The sequence below is a fragment of the Rhipicephalus sanguineus genome, chromosome 5 (assembly GCF_013339695.2).
Source record: "Rhipicephalus sanguineus isolate Rsan-2018 chromosome 5, BIME_Rsan_1.4, whole genome shotgun sequence".
Classification (NCBI taxonomy): domain Eukaryota; kingdom Metazoa; phylum Arthropoda; class Arachnida; order Ixodida; family Ixodidae; genus Rhipicephalus; species Rhipicephalus sanguineus.
The window spans coordinates 198892405-198912072 of NC_051180.1; the positions used below are offsets into that span (position 1 = coordinate 198892405).

Genomic DNA, 19668 nt, shown 5'->3' on the forward strand with positions numbered 1-19668 from the left:
CGGCTACTTCACCGTCCACTTTATATTGACGTCCGACGTTGACTAATTAACGCTCATTAATTATTTGTCACGAACACCACATTAATACTGACTAGTTAACTCAGCACTAACTTAACTTGCTTTATCATCATATAGTTAACTCAGTAAGTTTTTTCTTTTTTTTTTTTTGGAGGGGCGGGGGGGGGGGGCAGGGGTGTACAACCTCCTTGGCTCAGGGGATACAGGGGATCGTCTCCTTTATTTTTGCCATTATCGCCTCGGTTTCACGCTTTCACAAACAAGAAGTGAGAATCACGCGAATAGCGTTTTTAATCATGCGAAAGGAGCTTAGACAGAGTGAACGCGCAGCTCGCGCGTCTCAAGCTACGAGGCATATGACATGGCTAGATTTTTGGGTTCATGTGCTTTTTGCACTTCACAACGCGAGCTTGAAACACAGATCTAAGAAAGCTGTCGTGGCACAAGACGTTGAGCTGCATCCACATGCCAGCAATACGAGTGCATAGAGAGATATGGCTCCTAAATGGAGACATTGGGAGCCATGCGGGGAACACTGATGCAGGGTGCAGCGAAACTTCGAAATTGCCCCAGCACGCACAATTACGCACTAAGAGCACTGACATATGTCCATACTAAACTATGCACGAGTGCAAATTGGATTTAAATATAATGGGGAGCTTTGAGAAAGGCAGGAGATGTGGCGGTACTCTTCTCATTGGGTGGTGGCGATCACTCACTAATCATAAGTTCTCTTCGTTGTATCCTCCGAGGCAGTACGGTGCAATTTTGCCATTTCAGCAATCTCGAAGGCCACATTTCGGCGCAGCATCAAAGCAGTTTCTTTCATTTGTAGCATGGATGTAGAAGCTTTAACAAAATGTAGCACACTGGAGCAATTATAGTATCAGCACTGCCGTCAGTGCACAGTTCTTTCTATTTTTACTACACAGCCACGCCAAAAGATAACTGACGCAGAACTCATGCGCCTTTACATGTGAACCCGGCAAGAAACTTCGAAGTCTAAGGAGCAGATCAATCGAACGTAGTCATTAAATGGCGATAGCACAAACAAGACTGACGTTGCTGCACCAATGATAACTTCTCACCTCGGCAAGTTCCCGTCCATCTCAACCCACGTGCCACCCACTGGAATGAACTGGCCTTTCTTGGCGTAGTGCTGAATTCTCTCAAACAAGGATGGGTAGCTTTCCTTTACCCAAGACAGCTGCTGTGCCTGCAATCAGAACACCGCACTTGACGAAGCTCTTCACACTGATGTCAAGTATTTAGGAGTGCGCGAATATTCGTGCCACAAGGAACGCTTGTGCAAAAAAGTATCCACTGGCCGTTTCAAACTATCCTAAAACGCCGCCTGCAAGTACACTTATCCCACGAGAGATCGAACATGCCTGTCCGGTCAATATTTTTGTTTTGTCTGGGTTTTTTATATGTGGGCACATTCAAAGTGCACAGCACCGAAAATTTTATTTCGAAGAAACACTCCCAGCGCGCCAAATAAATATTTGAAGGTGGCGACGCGCACCTCCTGTTTTTGCTCACTGCAATGTTTTCGGATTTCACGGCCGAATTTAACGTGAACTATAGATGATGTGTCGAAAAATTCTTTTGCTGGTTTTAATACGCATTACTGTGAATTACATCCATGCTTTTTTTATGCTGTCATCAAAAGGACGAAAATCTAAAAAAATGGCAAACACGGCCGAAATTAAAAAACTGTGGTAAGTTTGAGGCGCCTTGGCGCATTTCCTATTTTAAACAGAAACTTCAAAACATTGTCAAATATAAAGAGCCTTTGCAACATCTATACAAAAGATCACTTTCCTATGGGCAGCGCAAAATATTAAAAAGAAAATAGTTAAAGAAGCAAGTCTTTTCAAAAAGTTCATTTTCAAAAACTAAATTAAAAAAAAACCCCGGTCTCAATATTGACGACAATTTTTTATCGAAGAGCGCTTATGTCAATGAACACACGGTTTTAATATCATATGTCCTCATTTGCTTTGTTTACGAGATATAACTGGCCAAAATGACCCTTGCTGTGTGTGCTCACTTCAGTGCGACTGATGGTTGTTGTCAGCTTGTATTGTGCGTAAGTCTCAGTTTTAATTATTCTTCTGCAGCAAAACCTTGCTCTGTTGGCTTTTCGTCAAGAAAAATGTATTCTCAAACTTTATTTGTGTCTAGCGTGTGCGAGGGTGGGCTGCTGCTGCCCTCTAAAGGGCTAACGCGTACGCAGTTTGCAGCCTACAACCTCAACTTACCCCGCCAGTATTCGCTAATCAGAAGCACGCGAGACACCACGAGCACATGATTTAGGTGACTTTGTCAAAACTCCTTGCACACCGAATAAAGCATCTGTATGCAGCGAAGGCCAGCTTAATCTGAAATGCCACAATCAGCAGGCGGGCTGTTATGCAGTTGTTTTCTCGCTGCCTGCTTGCTTCCCTTCCATTACGTGCATTGTACGCTCTAACTATCTTCCCCATTCGACGCACACTGTGCCTAAACAACATTTGTAAAAAGTTAGCTCAATGATTTCCGAGCCGTTTATTTCACTTCCCGCTATCACATGTTTTCGGCATCGCAGATAACGTCTTCCTGTATCATCTCGACCTTTACCTCAGCGTTTCAGCAGCCAGAAAACATGCGGTGCGGCATGATTAAGGCATGAGTGGCCGAAGCTGCCCAATTTATTATGTTTTGTTGCCACTTAACAAAAGTGCTTTCCCACGTCGAGGAAAGCAGAGGTCATTGGTGGCGCCAGACGGACATTACCCTTAGTTTTGACAATGAGTGCAGCCTACAAATTAAATATTACAGCCCAATGTGCTTAGACACCCTTAGTCATAAAATGCTAAAACCATGAGCAGTTCTGGAAAGGCATTCATGACAGCTGCGCAGATGTGAGATAATTTGTGCGGCGCCGTTCAGTATAAACGTTTCGACTTGGTCTAGCTGTTCACTACACGCGATGCGCGCGGCCCATGGCTACGTCCGAGTATTCTGTGCCAATTATTTACGTGTTCGCAAGAGGAAGATTGCTGAGAAAAACATTTTCGTAGCGCAAATTTTTTTTCCTTGCTCTTTTTGTTGTAGCCTACCTCCAGAAGCTACTGTCATAGGCTGACCCTTACAAAAATTGGTTTCACCTGTCTGTCACCTATGAGTCACCACCCAGTCCCCCCAGTCAACTCCCTGTAGACTTGACTTTTCTGCAGACCTAGTCTGCAGATTTTCTGCAGACCCCGAGCAGATGGCAAGCAGACTTTTCTGATAATGTGCGCCCAGAATATGTGCGTGTGGATGTATATAATATATATGTATGTATCTATATATTCTGGACCATGACACAATGCATAATAACGATTGAATGAATTTCACCTTTCAGTCACACACTGATAGGGGGTGACAAAGTCTGTCACTTGTCTTTACGTCCTCTGCACCTGGGTTGTTCATGGTATGTAGAATTTCTGCAGAAAGGCTTCAGCTTTTCTGGAGCACCATGCGACAGCCTCCCAGCTGGTTATTGGAATTCGCTAATTAAAATAGCGTTGCACATTTGGCGGGTGTAGATTAACAGATCTGTGTGTTTTATGGCTACCTAACATCCAGCATAAATTTACATGCATTCTGTGAACGGGTAAATTTAAAATTTTGAAGCGTAGGAATTTTCCCACCGGCACTGAATGGCAGGTCAAGGTACCATGGCTATATATACTGGGTGGTCGGTGTTAGGTTGTGAAGCGCGAGTGTGTGGTACTTGCTTTGCTGTTGTTGCATGTACGCTGTGGTCGTGTATTGGTGGGTGTTTGTACGGTATTCTACCCCTGGATGCTGCATGTTACTTGACTCGTGGGGCTAACGCAAAGGGTAGTTTTTCATCCGCGACAAAGCTCCGCGCACATTCTGCAGAAATACCGCAGAAATTCTGCAGACGTTCTGCAGACATTCTGCCGAGATGCTGCATCCTGGCGGCTACAAATGCTCTGCAGACTTTCTGCAGAAATGGTGTTCCAATTGCCTACTGGGAGGTGACAAGGAGTGACAGAAAGTCTGTCACTTTTCTTTCCGCATTCCGAATCAGGGGTGACTCGTGGTCTGTAGAATTTCTGCCGATAGGATGAAAGTTTTTTTTTGCAAGGGGAGGATCTTCGCGACACCTGCGAGGTCTGCTAGCATTGCTTTACACGCCTCAAGAAACACCTGTCTATGTCTAACCGCAATCAGGTAGACCAGGCATTTCTTCAGGAAGAGGAAGCGATTGATATCTTGAACAGGCGCGCCCACCTTTCCTCTGATGCTTGCTTGCAAGCGAGGTTGTATACGCTGCACACTGTGTACACGTTAGCCCTCTAGAGGGCGGCAGCAGCCCACTTTCGCACACACTAGACACAAATAAAATCTGAGAACGTATTTTTCTTGACAAAAAGCCACCAGAGCAAGGTTTTGCTGCAGCAGAATAATTAAAACTGAGATTTATGCACAATGCAAGCTGATAACAACCATCAGTCGCACTGAAGTGAGCACAAAACCGTGTGTTCACTGACATAAGCGCTCGTCGATAAAAAATTGTCGTCAAAATGTATACTGGAATTTTTTTATTTTAGTTTTTGAAAATGAACTTTCTTGAAAAAACTCGCTTTTTTAACTATTTTGTTTTCTTTTTTGCGCTGCTCGTATGAAAATGATCTTTCGTATAGACGTTGCAAAGGCCCTTTTCTATATTTGACAATGCTTTGAAGCTTCTGTATGAAATAGAAAAGGCGCCAAGCCGCCTCAAACAGAGCACACTTTTTTGATTTCGGCCGTGTTTGCCATTTTTTCACATTTTCTTCCTTTTGAGGACGGCATAAAAAAAGTATGGATGTGATTCACAGCAATGCGTATTAAAACCAGCAAAATAATTTTTCGACACATCATTTATAGTTGGCGTTAAATTCGGCCATGAAATACAAGAACGTTGCAGTGAGCAAAAACAGAAGACCCGCGTCGCCACCTTCAAATATTTTTTTGGTGTGCTGGGAGCGTTTCTTGGAAATAAAATTTTCGGTTCCGTGCACTTTGAATGTGCCCACATAACATATAAAAAACCCAGGCAAAACAAAAATATCGACCGGACAGGCATGTTCGATCTCTCGTGGAATCAACCACTTGCGAAGCGCCCACTACGCCATAATTATCTCTTCTTAACGATGTTGTGATTAATTATGCCCGTACGCATTGTAAATGGTGGGCCTTTAAACCACCCGCAAGTTGCTCGATTCACATGTTTTGACACCTGCTGCAATTGTACACCACGCATATTACATGCGTCACTCTGCGGTAGAACACCTGCTTGCGACGCAGAAGGCCTGACTCGAATCGAACATTTTCGTTACTCATTTCCACCTACCTCTGCTCTCCAGAAAGGATTGAACAGGAACTTGTCGCTATCCTTCATACATTCTTTGACAATCTTCATCAGCTGGCTTTGCGGAAGGAAGTATAGATCTCATTTTATATATAATACATACACAAAGTATATACAATATAGAATATATATAGAGTAAAATCTTGTTAATTCCAATTTCACGGGACCGGAAAATATGTCCGAATTAACCGAATGCCCAATCATCCAAAGTATCCAAAAAATAATAAAGCAGTGTCTATAATGTTAATGCATTTTCTTTTTTTTTTATGAATCGTAATTCTAGTACTCATTTTGCATAAGAGCACTGTAAAAGCCTCAATTCTTGTCATTCGCGACTTCATACACAATGTGACCGCGGCTCGAGACCTCAGTGTCTTAAAGGGACCGACAACCAATTCTTATGGTGTCCATTTTCTTTAGCGCAACGGAAGGCTTACCGGTGAGAGTGTCTAATCACGAAATGGTAACGTCGAACACGCCGTGAAACATTTGTAATAAGAATTTTTCCATCCGCGGCGAATATGAAGTCGTAAACACAAGTGACAACCCATGCTGCAAACAGTGTGCGTGATAGCGGTTCGTGTTCGAGCGCGGCGGTTTGCTGCGCATGCGTACACTCTGCGCACGTGCGCCGCGGTTCGATATGTTCTACTCAAGGAGTTTAAATAAAACTTGCTAGAGTGGAGGCCGCCTATACTTACCGATGAGCCGCAGTGAAGCCGCGCCGTGCGCGCGGCGGCCATCTTGCCATAGGCAAGAAACGGGAGCCATAGCGCGCCCGCCGCGCTGACCGCGTCTTTCCGCCGTGGTTTTTAATGGTTATGGCGAACATTAAGGGAGAAGATGTCAAGAATAAGAAGCCAAATCGCAGATAAGAATGTGGTCAGTTTTATTCTGTTTCTTTTGGTGTTTTTCTTGCAAGCATGCGCACTGAAGGGCCTGTATCAATGTCTTTTTTTTTTTAAGAATTATCCTCGTAAGAGCAGACCTCACTTCTCGGCACTCATTTTCCTGTTTATTTCGTTCGCCATGTGACGGAGTCTTATGCATATATGAAGTTCGGCTACTTTCACTTCCATCATGTATTCCAGTCCCAAAGTCCACCCATCTAACCGTTTAGTCGCCCACAATCTCAACATGTTTTCTCATTTGTCATCAACAATCAAAGTACAGTAGAGTTTTTGTGCGGCATTGGGCTAGCTTTTTCGAGACAGTGACTCATCTGTGAAGCCAGCATTTCCTTTGATAGAATTCTGTATACCGTTCTCGTATAGTGCGCTCTGCTGACAGTGCGCGATTAAACTTCGTGCGTACATACTCGTAAGCTGATAGAGAATAGAAGGGCAGCGTTAACGCAAACGCCTGCAGCTCGGATGGAATACATGCCTTTCTGGTCTTTTCGTGCCCTAGGGTTTGCTGTATGTATGGGGGAAGGCTGCAGTGAACATCACCCTGCCCTACTCAGACATGAGCTTTTGATCCTTGATCTCTTTTATTATCGCTTGAGGATCAAGCCTCGCTCTTTTTGGTTAGTCTGCAATTTTTCTGCTGCAGAATTTTCACCTTGAGATGTTTTATCTCTTCTTGGGAAACATGAAGCATTTCTTCGTAATGCTGCCGTATAGGTGATGCAACTCTCACATCTTCAACAACTTTTTTCAATTTGAACACATATAACGGCCGGAATACCCCTGGGCCTCGGTTAGGTCGCTCTATTTGCAGCTGGAAAGAGCACTGCACATTTCAGACCTGCTGGTTTCACTCGCTGCACTGCATAAAGCAAATACAAATATAACAAAAAAGGCACGAATGTAAGAAAAAAACGGGTCCTTGTATATTGCCCAAATGACGTAACTTAACCTCGTAGTTGCGAGCTACCCTTTTATAACACGAACAGGGGAACCGATACCGAAATCTCGCCTATTTATATAATTTCAATGAATAGCAAACGGTGCGTTATTTTACTATTCGCGCTCCGCACCAGTGGTATCAACAAGCACAAGAATGTGTATCACTGGGTTTTGCAAGTGTTTTACAAATGCGTCAAGCACAGCTAGTCGAACAACTCCCAGGTCGCAGCCTAGTCCGGTCGAAACAATTTGGCGAGAAGTGCCTCTAACATATGTGATCGCCGTCTTTTGACTTCCAGACCAGCCTGCCCCGACGTGCTTCGAACATTTGAGTCCTTACGAAACCGGTTAGGAAAAAAGAATGACCGTCAGATCTGAAATTAGAGACAGATTGCGGGCTGTCAGCATGTGTTCCGGCATATAGAGAAGTTTTCATCGAGCTTGAAATGTTCTGCTTACAACTGAAACTTCATCTGAGAGTACCTTTTCACTCGATTTATGTAGCCGTACGCAACGCACAATGTACCCAACAACGTCCGGACGCCACCACGCCAGAGAACAACTGGAACATCTATGCGGCCGCCGCAGTATGCTTTGCGGAAGGCGCGCTTTCTGCCTATGGCAAGATGGCAGCGCGCGGCTTCGGCTGAGGGGCGCCTCCTCCACTCCAGCAAATTTTATTTTAACCTCCTTGGTTCTACTGGCTACCGCGAAAGCAGCGCCACTTCTCACCGTGCAACTCCTTTTACCTCGTAAGCAGCAGAAAATAGAGCGGGGATATTTATTAACATACTTGTTCTAATTTTCAGGACTAATTATGGCGCGGATGACAGCATCAGACTACGTGACTATCCCAGCAATGTGATCGACTCCATAATCCAGCTTCAATGCTCTTCCGCTAGGCTGCGCGACATACCGGTTTTTGTTACTTTTAAACACAATTTAATATATCAGTCCTACTCACAATGCGAAAAGGATGCTGGAATCTGTCGCTATATTTAACAGTCATTTCATTTCTACCAGGATCTAATAGCACGTTCTGACCAGTTGTCGGTCCCTTTAAGCTGGAACAAGCTCTGAACCCATCCCTTATTACGTATACCGCCACCAACCTGACGATAATATTTTCGCCAGGAAAATTGTCGGGAACTGATCGTTCGCCCATCGCGATGTAGCAAGCGAGTTTTATGCCAGTATGCGTACCACGGCTGAAGCTGTTCATCTTCAACAGCTTCCAACACGTTTGCGTTTCGTGACATTGCGCGCGTATTGCCCGAAGTGAAAACGAAGCTACTGAGTGCCGCATCCGCTGTGGACGAAACAGTGGTCGTTAAGGATGCGATCATTGCATCCACACAGTTCTGAAGCACGCGCGCGGCTTACGTCCAGAGTCAAAACGAAACTGCTAAGCACCGCATCTACCGTTGAATAAACCTGGCTCGCTAATACACAATCACAGATGCGCTTCTGGAGGCCTGCGGCGGTTTCGGTTGCTCGCAAACGCCGTTTTCGCCCCTTTGCGTCGCACATTTGCGGCGCTTCGTGCTTGCCGCGCTCTGAGGATCATCTGAATCAACCGGCTTGCGGCCAAATAGGACCTAATTAACGAGAGTTTGATGCCATTAAAGAGAGAGAAAGGTTAAGTCAAAGGCAGGGAGGTTAACCAGAAGTTTTTCGGTTTGCTACCCTGCACCGGGGAAGGGGGGATAGGAAGGTAAGGAAGGAAAAAAGAGTAAAAAAAGAAATAAAAATGCACACACACTCAAGCACGGGAGCATCACAGTCGTTTAGCGAGGTCTGTTGAGCGGAGAAACTTCAGCAGCGCCTTCGTCGCTTTCTGGTTGGAAGCTAGAACGTTCCGCCACTCCAAAACTGATTGTTCAGAAAGCGACTGGTCATCGAGGCGTGCTAGCGTTGCTGAGAGCTGTTGTCTTTGGGAGCTGTAGTGAGGACAATGACACAGGACGTGCGCAATGGTTTCCTCGCTGCCACAGTGAGCACAGGCAGCACTGTCTGGCATTCCGATTCGGTAAGCAAAGCTGTTCTTGAAAGACACTCCAAGCCACAGGCGGCAGAGGACTGTTGTTTCGAATCGGGATAGTCCGAACGGAATTTGAAGTTGAAGTGACGGATCCAGACGCTGAAGGCGGGCATGCAGAAAAACGGACGTATTCCACATTGAATGCGTTAGATCACGTGCGAGCGAGAGAATCTTTGATGCTGCATCAGTCCGTGATAATGGAATGGCTTCCTGCACGCCACCTTCATCATTCTTTGCAGAATTATCGGCATGTTTGTCGCCGTCGATGCCACAGTGGCCTGGAAGCCACTGAAAAGTTATGTCATGCCCTTTGTCTCTTAATTCCTGATAGGTTTGTCTTATTTCCTTTACTAGTTGGTCTTGTGCACCATGACGTGAACCTAACGACAGACACTGCAGGGCTGACTTCGAGTCTGTAAATATGGCCCATTTCAGTGGCAACTCTAGTTGGATCCTTCGAAGTGCACTGCGGAGTGCCGCAAGCTCCACAGCAGTTGACGTAGTCCTATGAGACGCTCTAAAATTATAGGTTTCGGCTTTTTGCAGGGAAGATAACAGCTCCTGCAGATCCCCTAGCATTTGTAGAGCCATCGGTGTAAAGTTTAACATGGTCTGCGTATTCCTCGTGAAGCATCAGCAGAGACAGCTGCTTTAAAGCTGGCGACGAGAGCTCCGCCTTCTTCCGAATACCCAGGACTGTCAAACGAAGTTCAGGCTGTTCCAGGCACCAAGGGGGCGTCATGATTCTTTCAGGAGATGTGTAGCCTGTTGGAAGGCACTCTCGGAAAGTCAAAATTCTCTTGCGAAAGGAGGCACCGGGCCGGTCATCTGGAAGTGAGGCTAGGTGGTGGGCAGGGGCGCGAGCAAGGTGTCTGATGTGTGCCCTTGCACCTCCAAGGTTGTGTGAATGCTAGCAGGGTGATCCTTCGCGATGGCAATGGTCTCCGCTGTTGATGCGCAGCGTGGCAGTCCAAGACAAACTCTGAGTGCCTGACCCTGAGCATTTTCGATAGTACGTATGTTGCTTTTACAAGTGTTCGTCAGCACCAGTAGACTGTACCGCATATACCCGAGAAATAGAGTCCGACATAATTGCAACATAGCGTGCACCGATGTACCCCACGTTTTCCCTCCAAGGAACCTGAAAAGATGTGAGATGGCTGTCAGGCGCTTCTTAAGACCAGCCACATGGGGACTCCAGCAAAGGTCTCTATCGATGATGACGCCCAAGAATCTGTGAGTCCTGGCAAAACATACATTTTGCCCATTGATTGATACAGCACATGCTGTCATTGGCTTCCGCGTAAATGCGATCAACGCAGATTTCTCAGGTGAAATCTCGAGGCCTTGTTCACTAAGAAACGCCGATGTTGAAATCGCGGCTTTTTGGAGCCTTGCACGCACCTGAGGCCGTTTTACACCTGACGTCCAAAGCTGTCATCGGTATAAATGGATATATGAACTGAACTTGGTATACGTTCCACGAGTCCGATCAACACAAGGTTGAATATTGTGGGACTTAAGACGCCACTCTGAGGAACACCACGGTGTGTGTAGTGCTGAGACGTTGGTCCATCATCAGTTTGCACAAAGAATGATCTCATGTGCAAGTAGCAGCAGATCCAACGGTACACTCGACCACCAAGACCAACCGATTCGAGGGCGTCAAGTATGGCCTCACGAGAAACGTGGTCGTATGCTCCTTTTACATCCAAGAAGAGCGCGACGGATAACCGCCTGCTCATTTTCTGGTGTTGGATGTAAGTTACCAGATCAATAACATTGTCAATGGAGCAACGAACGTGTCGAAAGCCGGGCATGGTATTTGGGTATGCATTAGAGTGTTCCAGGAACCACTCTAGTCTGGCAAAGATCATTCGCTCCATCAGCTTCCCTACACAACTAGCCAGTGCTATTGGGCGGTATGACGCCAGCTCTAGTGGGGATTTCTCAGGTTTTAGAAGCAGGACTAGACGGCTCGTTTTTCATTCTTGTGGGACTTGCCCTTCTCGCCAAGATTCGTTGAACACATCTAGCAAAGCTTCTCGTGACCGCTCATTGAGGTTGCATAACGGTATGATATGCCATCTCGACCAGGTGACGACAACCGATTGCATAAGGCGATAGCTGCATCCAGCTCCTCAATCGTGAAAGGCATGTCCATGCGTGAGTCAAATGAAGGAGGTGTGAAATCAGCAGCAAGGGCTCCTGTGCAAGTCAGACGGCCTGCGATCTTCCTGCAAAAATCTTCAGCTACTTCGATATCCCGTCGATGTTGGAAAAGTGCCAAAGCTTTGAAAGGAAATCGCTGTTCAGGAAATGTACACAGGCCTCGCACAGTCCGCCATATCTGTGATAGAGGTTTTCGGGGGTCTAGCGACTCGCAGAACATCGCCTACCGTTGAGACTCTAGTTTATCTAAACGACGCTGAATCTTCTTTTGTGCGTCGGTACGTTCGTTCGGCTCGTCGACGAATACGAATCGCACGAAGTCGTTCCAACTTTTTGTCAGTTTCCGAGTGTCTTGAGGAGCATGTCAGCGTGCGCATCGCAGACTGCGCTGCTTCCTTGATCGCTTGCTCTAGGCCAGAGGAGAGACCTCTGCGACAAGCCTCTTTGATGTTGGTTTTAAACACAGACCAATCAATTCTCCTGATTGTGCCTACTGAATGACAGCCAGCGAAGCCTTTGATGTTAAGGTAACAGGGGATATGATCACTGCCATGTGGCTCTATGTCTATAAACCACTTCACAGATGTGGTGAAGCGGCGTGACACAAACGTCCAAACAGCTGCTATATGTGGAGCCTCGTAGAAATGTGGGGCTTCCATCGTTAAGTAGGGACAGATCGTGATCAGACACGAACGAATCCAGTCGCTCACCTTTTTCGCGAACTTTTGAGCTCCCCCAGATAGGGTGGTGGGCATTAAAGTCTCCCGTAATAATCCATGGACCAGGGTTTTGTGCGAGTATGCCATCCAGTCTTCTTCTATCAAAAAGGGCTGAGGGAGATAAATATATACACACTAATGTAAAGGTGAGGTTTTTTCTTCTTGACAGTCAGACAAACATATTGGTTGCCATCGTGCGCTGGCGCGGGCTGAATGAGGTACGTAAGCTCGCGACGAATATACACAAGCACCTTGCTGCTTTCGTTCTAGGTTGAGGACATCATTGATTCATAGCCAGATAGCCTGATTGGGCTTGACAACTTCGGTTCACAGACTACGATCATTAGAAAACGGTTACAAAATATACTGGCGAAAATCAGAGATCCGAGATCTAAGTCCTCTGGCGTTCCACTGGATGATAGTTGCTTGTCTGACTTCTTTGCGGAACGATTGCTGATTTCCTGCCATGGCTCTACGCGAGGGTTGCTAGGACCGGGCTCAGCGCGTCCAAAACTTGCAGACCGCTTCGGGCGATTGGAGTTCCCAGGCTTCTTAGGAGTACCGCCATGACAGCGACGAAGGATCGCAGCATCGGAATGATCTGCCGATCGACCCTTGACATATCATCAACTGAAGTAGGCTCAGAGCAAGGTGTAGGGCGAGGATACCTAGAAGGTGGCACCTTCGCAGACTGCGCAGACTTCCGCAGCGTTGGGCTTCTCCGACTCATTTTGCTTCTGGCTTGCAGCTTTGCTTGTGCTCGAAGCTGATGAGCATATGTTTAGCACCCTCTCGTGCACTCTTCCGTCGACGATTACGCCGACGCCGCACCATATCCGCGGCTTCTCTGTGGGATGAACTATCTCTAACCATTTGTTTGATAATGGCAATTTCCCTTTTGATCCGTGGGCAGGTTTTGGAGGCCGCATCATGAGGGTCATCACAATTTTTGCACTTTAGATCTTTTGCAAGACAAGCATCTGCAGTGTGCGGTTCAGCGCAACGAGGACATACGGTGCTGTTTGTGCACACACCCTTGACATGACCAATCTTCATGCAGTTATGGCATTGGAGAGGTTAAACAATACATACGCTTGCCGGGACCAGAAAACACATCCGAATTACACGATTTTCCGAATTAACAAGCTTTCATGGAACATGAATGAAGAAAAGTGTGCATGTATGAAATGTTCCAGGCGGAACGTCATATGTATTGCCACGTACGTTTCTTATTATCACTTTTTCTGTATTCGGTTTTCGCCCACAAAGACTGTCAGCAACGCTCAGCGCAAACCGCACCTCGCCCCGCCACGGTGGTCTAGTGGTTATATGGCGCTCGACTGCTTACCCGCAGGTCGCGGGATCGAATCCCGGCCGCGGCGGCTGCATTTTCGATGGAGGCGAAAATGTTTGAGGCTTGTGTACTTAAATTTAGGTGCACGTTAAAGAACAGCAGGTGGTCGAAATTTCCGGAGCCCTCCACTACGGCGTCTCTCATAATCATATCGTGGTTTTGAGACATTAAACCCCAGATATTATTATTATTATTATTATTATTATTATTATTATTATTATTATTATTATTATTATTATTATTATTATTATTATTATTATTAGTACACCGTGCCTCATTGTTCCAGAAGCTTCCCAATTATTGTAGATCGTTTTGTTAAGATTTTCATCCTTGGTATGGACTTCTTAGGCCTTCATGGTGCAGTCATCGACCTAAGGTCCAAGTCGATAACACTATCTACAGAAAAAGCATTACCGCCGTACACTATGCAAGGGAAGCACGCCTTGAATGTGCTGGAAGACCAGGTCACTATTACCCCTCACTCCAGCGTCATCATTTCCGTCGGCACTACGAAAGTAGCAGACATGGAAGGCGTCGTTGAAGGCGACCAGCACCAGTTGATTAACCGCGAGATTTGCGTCGCAAGAGGAATAGCAGTGTTGAGGGGAAGGAAAGCAACAGTGGTGCTCACAAATTTCAGCAACGAGCACGTAAACAAAGGCACGACGGTCGCCTACATCGAAGAAATTGTGGAAGCCACCAATGCTTTCGCCCTCGCCGATTCTTCCGAGCCCACACCGACGAACCAAGCTCCTCAACCAGCTTTCGACATCAATCCTAGCCTTCCGAAGCATAAGCAAGAACAGCTCAACACCCTGCTCTTGAAATGCAAGGACTGCTTTTCGTCGTCGTCAAGAATCCGCCAGACCCCAGTCGCAAAACATCGCATCATAACAGAGGAAAGTGCCAGGCCACTGCGGCAGAGCCCGTACAGAGTTTCGACACGAGAACGCGAATCCATAAAGAAACAGGTTGACGAAATGTTACGCGACGACATCATCCAGCCGTCCAAGGGTCCGTGGGCGTCTCCCGTAGTGTTAGTGAGGAAGAAGATGGGACCCTACGTTTCTGCGTTGATTATCGGCGCCTGAACAAAATCACGAAGAAGGACGTGTACCCCCTCCCACGGATAGACGACACCCTGGATCAACTTCACAACGCGACGTACTTTTCGTCGATGGACCTCAAGGCCGGCTATTGGCAGATCGAAGTAGACGAAAGAGACACCGAGAAAAAAGCGCTTTTATAACACCCGACGGCCTCTTTGAGTTCAAGGTCATGCCTTTCGGTCTTTGCTCGGCACCTGCGACGTTCCAGCGCGTCATGGACACCGTGCTGGCCGGATTGAAGTGGCAGACGTGCCTTGTGTATTTGGACGACGTCGTCGTGTTTTCCTCGACCTTCGACGAGCATCTCTGGCGGCTTGAGGCAGAACTTCAAGCAATCAAGACCTCTGGACTGACCCTGAAGCCAGAAAAGTGCCGATTCGGGTACGACGAGCTCTTGTTTCTGGGTCATGTGATCAACAAGTCTGGAGTGCGCCCAGACCCGCAGAAAACAGCTGCCATCGCCGACATCGCGCCACCCACCGACAAGAAGGCCGTGCGCCGATTTCTCGGCTTATGCGCCTATTACAGATGCTTCGTCAAAAACTTCACGGATCGCCGAACCACTGACGCTTCTCACGAAGACTAACGTGGAATTCAGGTGGGAAACGGCGCAAATGCAAGCATTTCAAGAACTTAAACGACGCTTTAACGATTTACATTCATGCGTTTGTACTCCGACATTGCAGGTCCTGGTCATAGGCATAAACACATTTGCTTTCTTTTCAAATGTAGGCGATTCCCCTTGTTTGATCGTTTAGTTGATAAGTGCAAATTGCGTGTTTTGAATATACATGGACCTTTCACGGCAGTGCGTTGATATTCTTTGTATCGAGACGTTCCCACAAAGCATGACTTACCACTCCACAAGCTAACCCAGCAAGCAGTGTCATGGTCAAACAATGCTAACCTGTGAGCAGGCAAAGGTGTATTCTGGAAACTTCTCCATCAGCAGAAGTGCAGACGCAAAGCTTCGTGCACACTTTCGCCTGGTCTCGGCATAGGGCCACAGCCAAGCTGTGTCAATGTGGCAGTTTCCAATGGCCGCTATGGTGTGCTGGCTCTCTCCGTTGCGTTGCCCGAAAAACCGGTCAGCTATTTCCTTGGCTGCCTTTAGTGAACTCCTGTTTTTGAGAAAAGGAATGTAAACTATGAACACATGAAGAAAATTACTGCACTTACAAAATTAAGTTATGTAAATTAAATAATTTGATGCAATACTTTGTGGTCAGCGGAAACACTTGCGAGCGTGGAGGTAGAAAGCGATAGACGCTTTGCTATCAGCACACGAAATCAGCTTGTGCCAACAGACGCACGTTTGCACTCCTGCCATTTTTTAACAGGGAACCCAAGCTCAAGTTTGGGCACGGCTGAGCTATGGGTTACTGGGGGCAGACGCTGCCCGGTGTCGCCGGATTTGCCAGCGGCGGCGGCAAGAACACCTACTCCTCATTCGGCCGAGAGCACTGCTAGTCAGTAATAGTTACATTGCGAAGCGCCACAGATGCAATCCGAGGGCTCTGCGCGTGCGCGGAAGCAGCAGTGTTGCGGCCGTGGATGCCCCCAGTTGCGATAAGAGCAGTGGCGCTGCTCGACGCTGTTTTCGAAGCGAGCGCGGGGTATGGTAGCGTCCAATATTCTGAAAGGTAACGAGATCCGCAGACGGTGCGCAAGCGCACAAAGCGCACTGTACTGCGGCGCCGTCTGCTACGCCGATGCCCCAAAAAGAGCCACATCAGTGGGCTTGTGTCGACCTCCTCGACGCTCACGCTTTCCAGGTGTGTGTATGGCATTCATGAAAAAAGAAAACAAAGGGACTGATAATGCAGAAGAAAGCGCCAGTATCTAACGCGCCTAGCAGAACAGCACAGCCGAGGACAGTTGCACTTGGCTACGCATAGCGCGCATGCGCATGCTCTTGACCACTTCTCCAATGTGCTCCGTTGTACAGCACTATTTACTTAAAGGCACAGCAGACTGCGCTCGCAGTTCAGTGTGCTTTGTGCGCTTGCGCATCATCGGCAGATCTCGTTACCTTTCGAGAATACCAGACGCTACCACATCCTGCGCACAGCGCTCGTGCGTTACTGTTAATAAATTACAAGGGTGTACAGCTCTCGATCAACCTGAATACGTATCTAGCAGTGGTCCGGTGCAGCGGCTGTCAGTTGCGCGCTGGTGCTGCTGCTAAAAAAAATGTTCCGCGTTCGACAAAAAGCGGTGTTGTTCGCTGCGACATCGTCGATGGATTTTTCGAGACATTGAGCCTATGACACACTGCGGTTCTTTGTTTCATAAGGCTCGCAAAACAGCACAAACACTAACGCCCATCCTTCAGTACCGGATCGCACAGTGATGATATCACTATGGCACTAAAAGACTTTGCTTCACAATCAACTCTGGGCTATGCAGCAGGCCAAGGAAGCTGCTGAGAGACACGGTCTCTCGGCCGGCTCCTAGGCGGGAACTCAGCCCGGAAACCTGCAGGAACTGAATATTAAGTTATTCACTCACACATTCACTTTCCACAACTTGTGCACTTGTATATAATTACAAGTATCGAAACCAATCTGATCTACAAAATCCAGTTAAAATGGGAGTCATTTTGATGCATTTGTAGCGGCTAAAGTGAAAGGATCAGTCACTGAGATTGCTCATTCACTCCTGGAATGAAATACAATTACCTAGCCCTTTTAACTCCTATACATACTTCTGAAGAATCCAAAAACAAACACCAGACGATCATCCGCATTCTGGTTTCTCCTCTACGCTGCACTGGAACTGAGGCAACGTGTAATTGTTCATGTTTAAAGTTTGTTTTATTATTCTTTGCATACCGTGAGTAACACACATCTAATAATCAAACGACGATCCCAAAGACTGCAACGGGACCGAATGGTATTACGTTGCTTTCACCAATGCCCACTAATCAGGGGATCTGTGTGTCGTCTTCTTGTTCCCGTCTTTGTGCGCTTAACGGTTTCATAATGTCAGTGTACCAACTAGCTCGGACCCAGCCTCTTATTCAGGGGATGGCATATACGCCTGCTGAGCTGTGGCAGGCTCTCTGTGGTCCAAACGGAAAGATGCTTAAATAAACGCCGGTTGGAGCATTCCTATGCTGCAAGTTCTGATAATGGAAAAAACTTGGGGATACATCCTGTGCTAATGTATTTATCGCATGCGTGGGGGCGTCAACAGAAAGTGAACCCTATCTTCATCCTCTTTTTCTGCTTCGCTACCACAGCGCGTGCGCCAATTGGTCCGACGTGGGATGCAATACCTCTGATGGAACCAGTACAGAGAGAAATTCTTGGCGAGGCAGTATTCGAACCCGCATAACCAAGATCCGAAGGCGAGCACCAGTCGGCTGTCGAGGCACGCCTCTCGCAACCACAGCGTTGGCCTGATTTCTTAAATATCGAAGGTCGTTGATGTAGAAGGCCCAATAATGCATAAATTGCGAGTCCCCCCTGCACCGCTCCGCGAGTCGCGTAAAGCTCTCGCCGACCATACACAATGCAAGCTTCAGGCACCGCACAGCGTAAGCAATGTGTTCACGCAAACCAAGCGCCGGTCATACAGCCGTACAGAGGTGTGTTTTTTTTGTTTTGTTTTTTCAAAACAAGGAGGCATGCCAGTCGACAGCGAAATGGCCGTCGACAGATACCCCAGTCGTAAAGGTAAGTCTAAATGCTCGTGTAGCCCACAGCCGGCACGAAGCGACGCTTCTTACACGTATCAAAGTGCTCGTTGAGCGTCTTGACTACAAAACCGACATAGAGCAGTGGCAAATCGTCGCGTATGAAAACTGCGCCACGTGATCGCCGACGCGCCGTGAGCCACGAATAAAGTGCCCAGGTGCCCGTTAATGTCGCCTGAACGGGTTTGAACGCTCACGAGCATGAATTACCAGCGCTCCCCGCGTTCTGTCACCACGGGTCCGCAAATCGTGCACGTTTCATGGCGCGCAATAGACAACAAGTCTTTGGTGCTGCTACCACGTGGGTGTGGATAGCGAGATCGCTATCCACAGACACCCGATGTGGCGTGCGATGGCTTCGGTAAATGCAAATTTGCCTGTCTAAATAAACAAATTAGTTGCTAATGGGAGTAAAACGGGAGTGGCTTGCATTCGTTCTGGCAGCTCGCGGAACACTAAGGTGTCCTTCACGGAGCCCCTGGGCTCCGCGGAAACCAGTTTGAGATACCATGCGCTAGAGCATCGCGGAGACGCGTCGCATTCAGGAAGCTAGTTGACGCCGCGTTGACGCAACACTAGCCCTCGACAAACGCGCGCGTAGGTGACAACATGCTCGGGACACCACATTTTTGCGGGTTAACGCATGTTTCCAGAGGAGATTATGGTGGCACCACATTCATTAGGAAGGTGTATAAAAAAAAACGTCTATGTGTTCTGCGAATGTAATATTTTCTTGGTATTCCTGGCCCTGCTTGGAAAATTATGTTGTCAGCTCAGCCTGTTTTCCCCACTGAAGCTGACGTGTGCATCGAAATTCTTGCTTTTCAGGCTGTTTTGGAGCTGTTCGGCGCAATTTTCGCGGTTCTTATGCTTTTGGAGCAGCTTGGCGCAGGAAAACGGAATCGTATCAAAAATGCCCAATATGCGCAGCTGTCTCACTCCTGCGTTACAGAAACACACCTTAGAGACTTGGAAGAGCCACCACATATTGGCAATTATGTTTGGGAAGGGTGCAACAGGATCATATCAGAAAGGAAAGGTCGGGGTGTAGGAATGCTAATTCACCGCGGCGCCAAATGGGTTAGACAGGGGTGCAACAGCCGAAAGAGAATTTGGAGCACTTTTTGGAGCAGCGTTGCTTTTGGAGCACAAAAATCCAAATTTGGAGCAGGTTACAAAAAAAAACAATTTTTTAGCAAGAAATCTCAAATTTGGAGTAGTATAACAAAGAAGACTTACTTTTAGAAAGGAAAACAAAAATACGTACAAACCATTCAACATCAGTTAACTCG

At 47.1% G+C, this 19668-nt stretch overlaps 1 protein-coding gene across 1 annotated transcript in view; it reads right to left on the reverse strand.

Annotated features, from left to right (window-relative positions):
• The window catches only part of LOC119394566 (alpha-mannosidase 2C1-like), a 343801-nt gene that overhangs the window by 176744 nt on the left and 147389 nt on the right, over positions 1–19668 (reverse strand). The window contains 2 exon segments of the mRNA XM_049416109.1: positions 1107–1234; positions 15584–15797. Coding sequence (XP_049272066.1) covers positions 1107–1234; positions 15584–15797 — 342 coding nt within the window.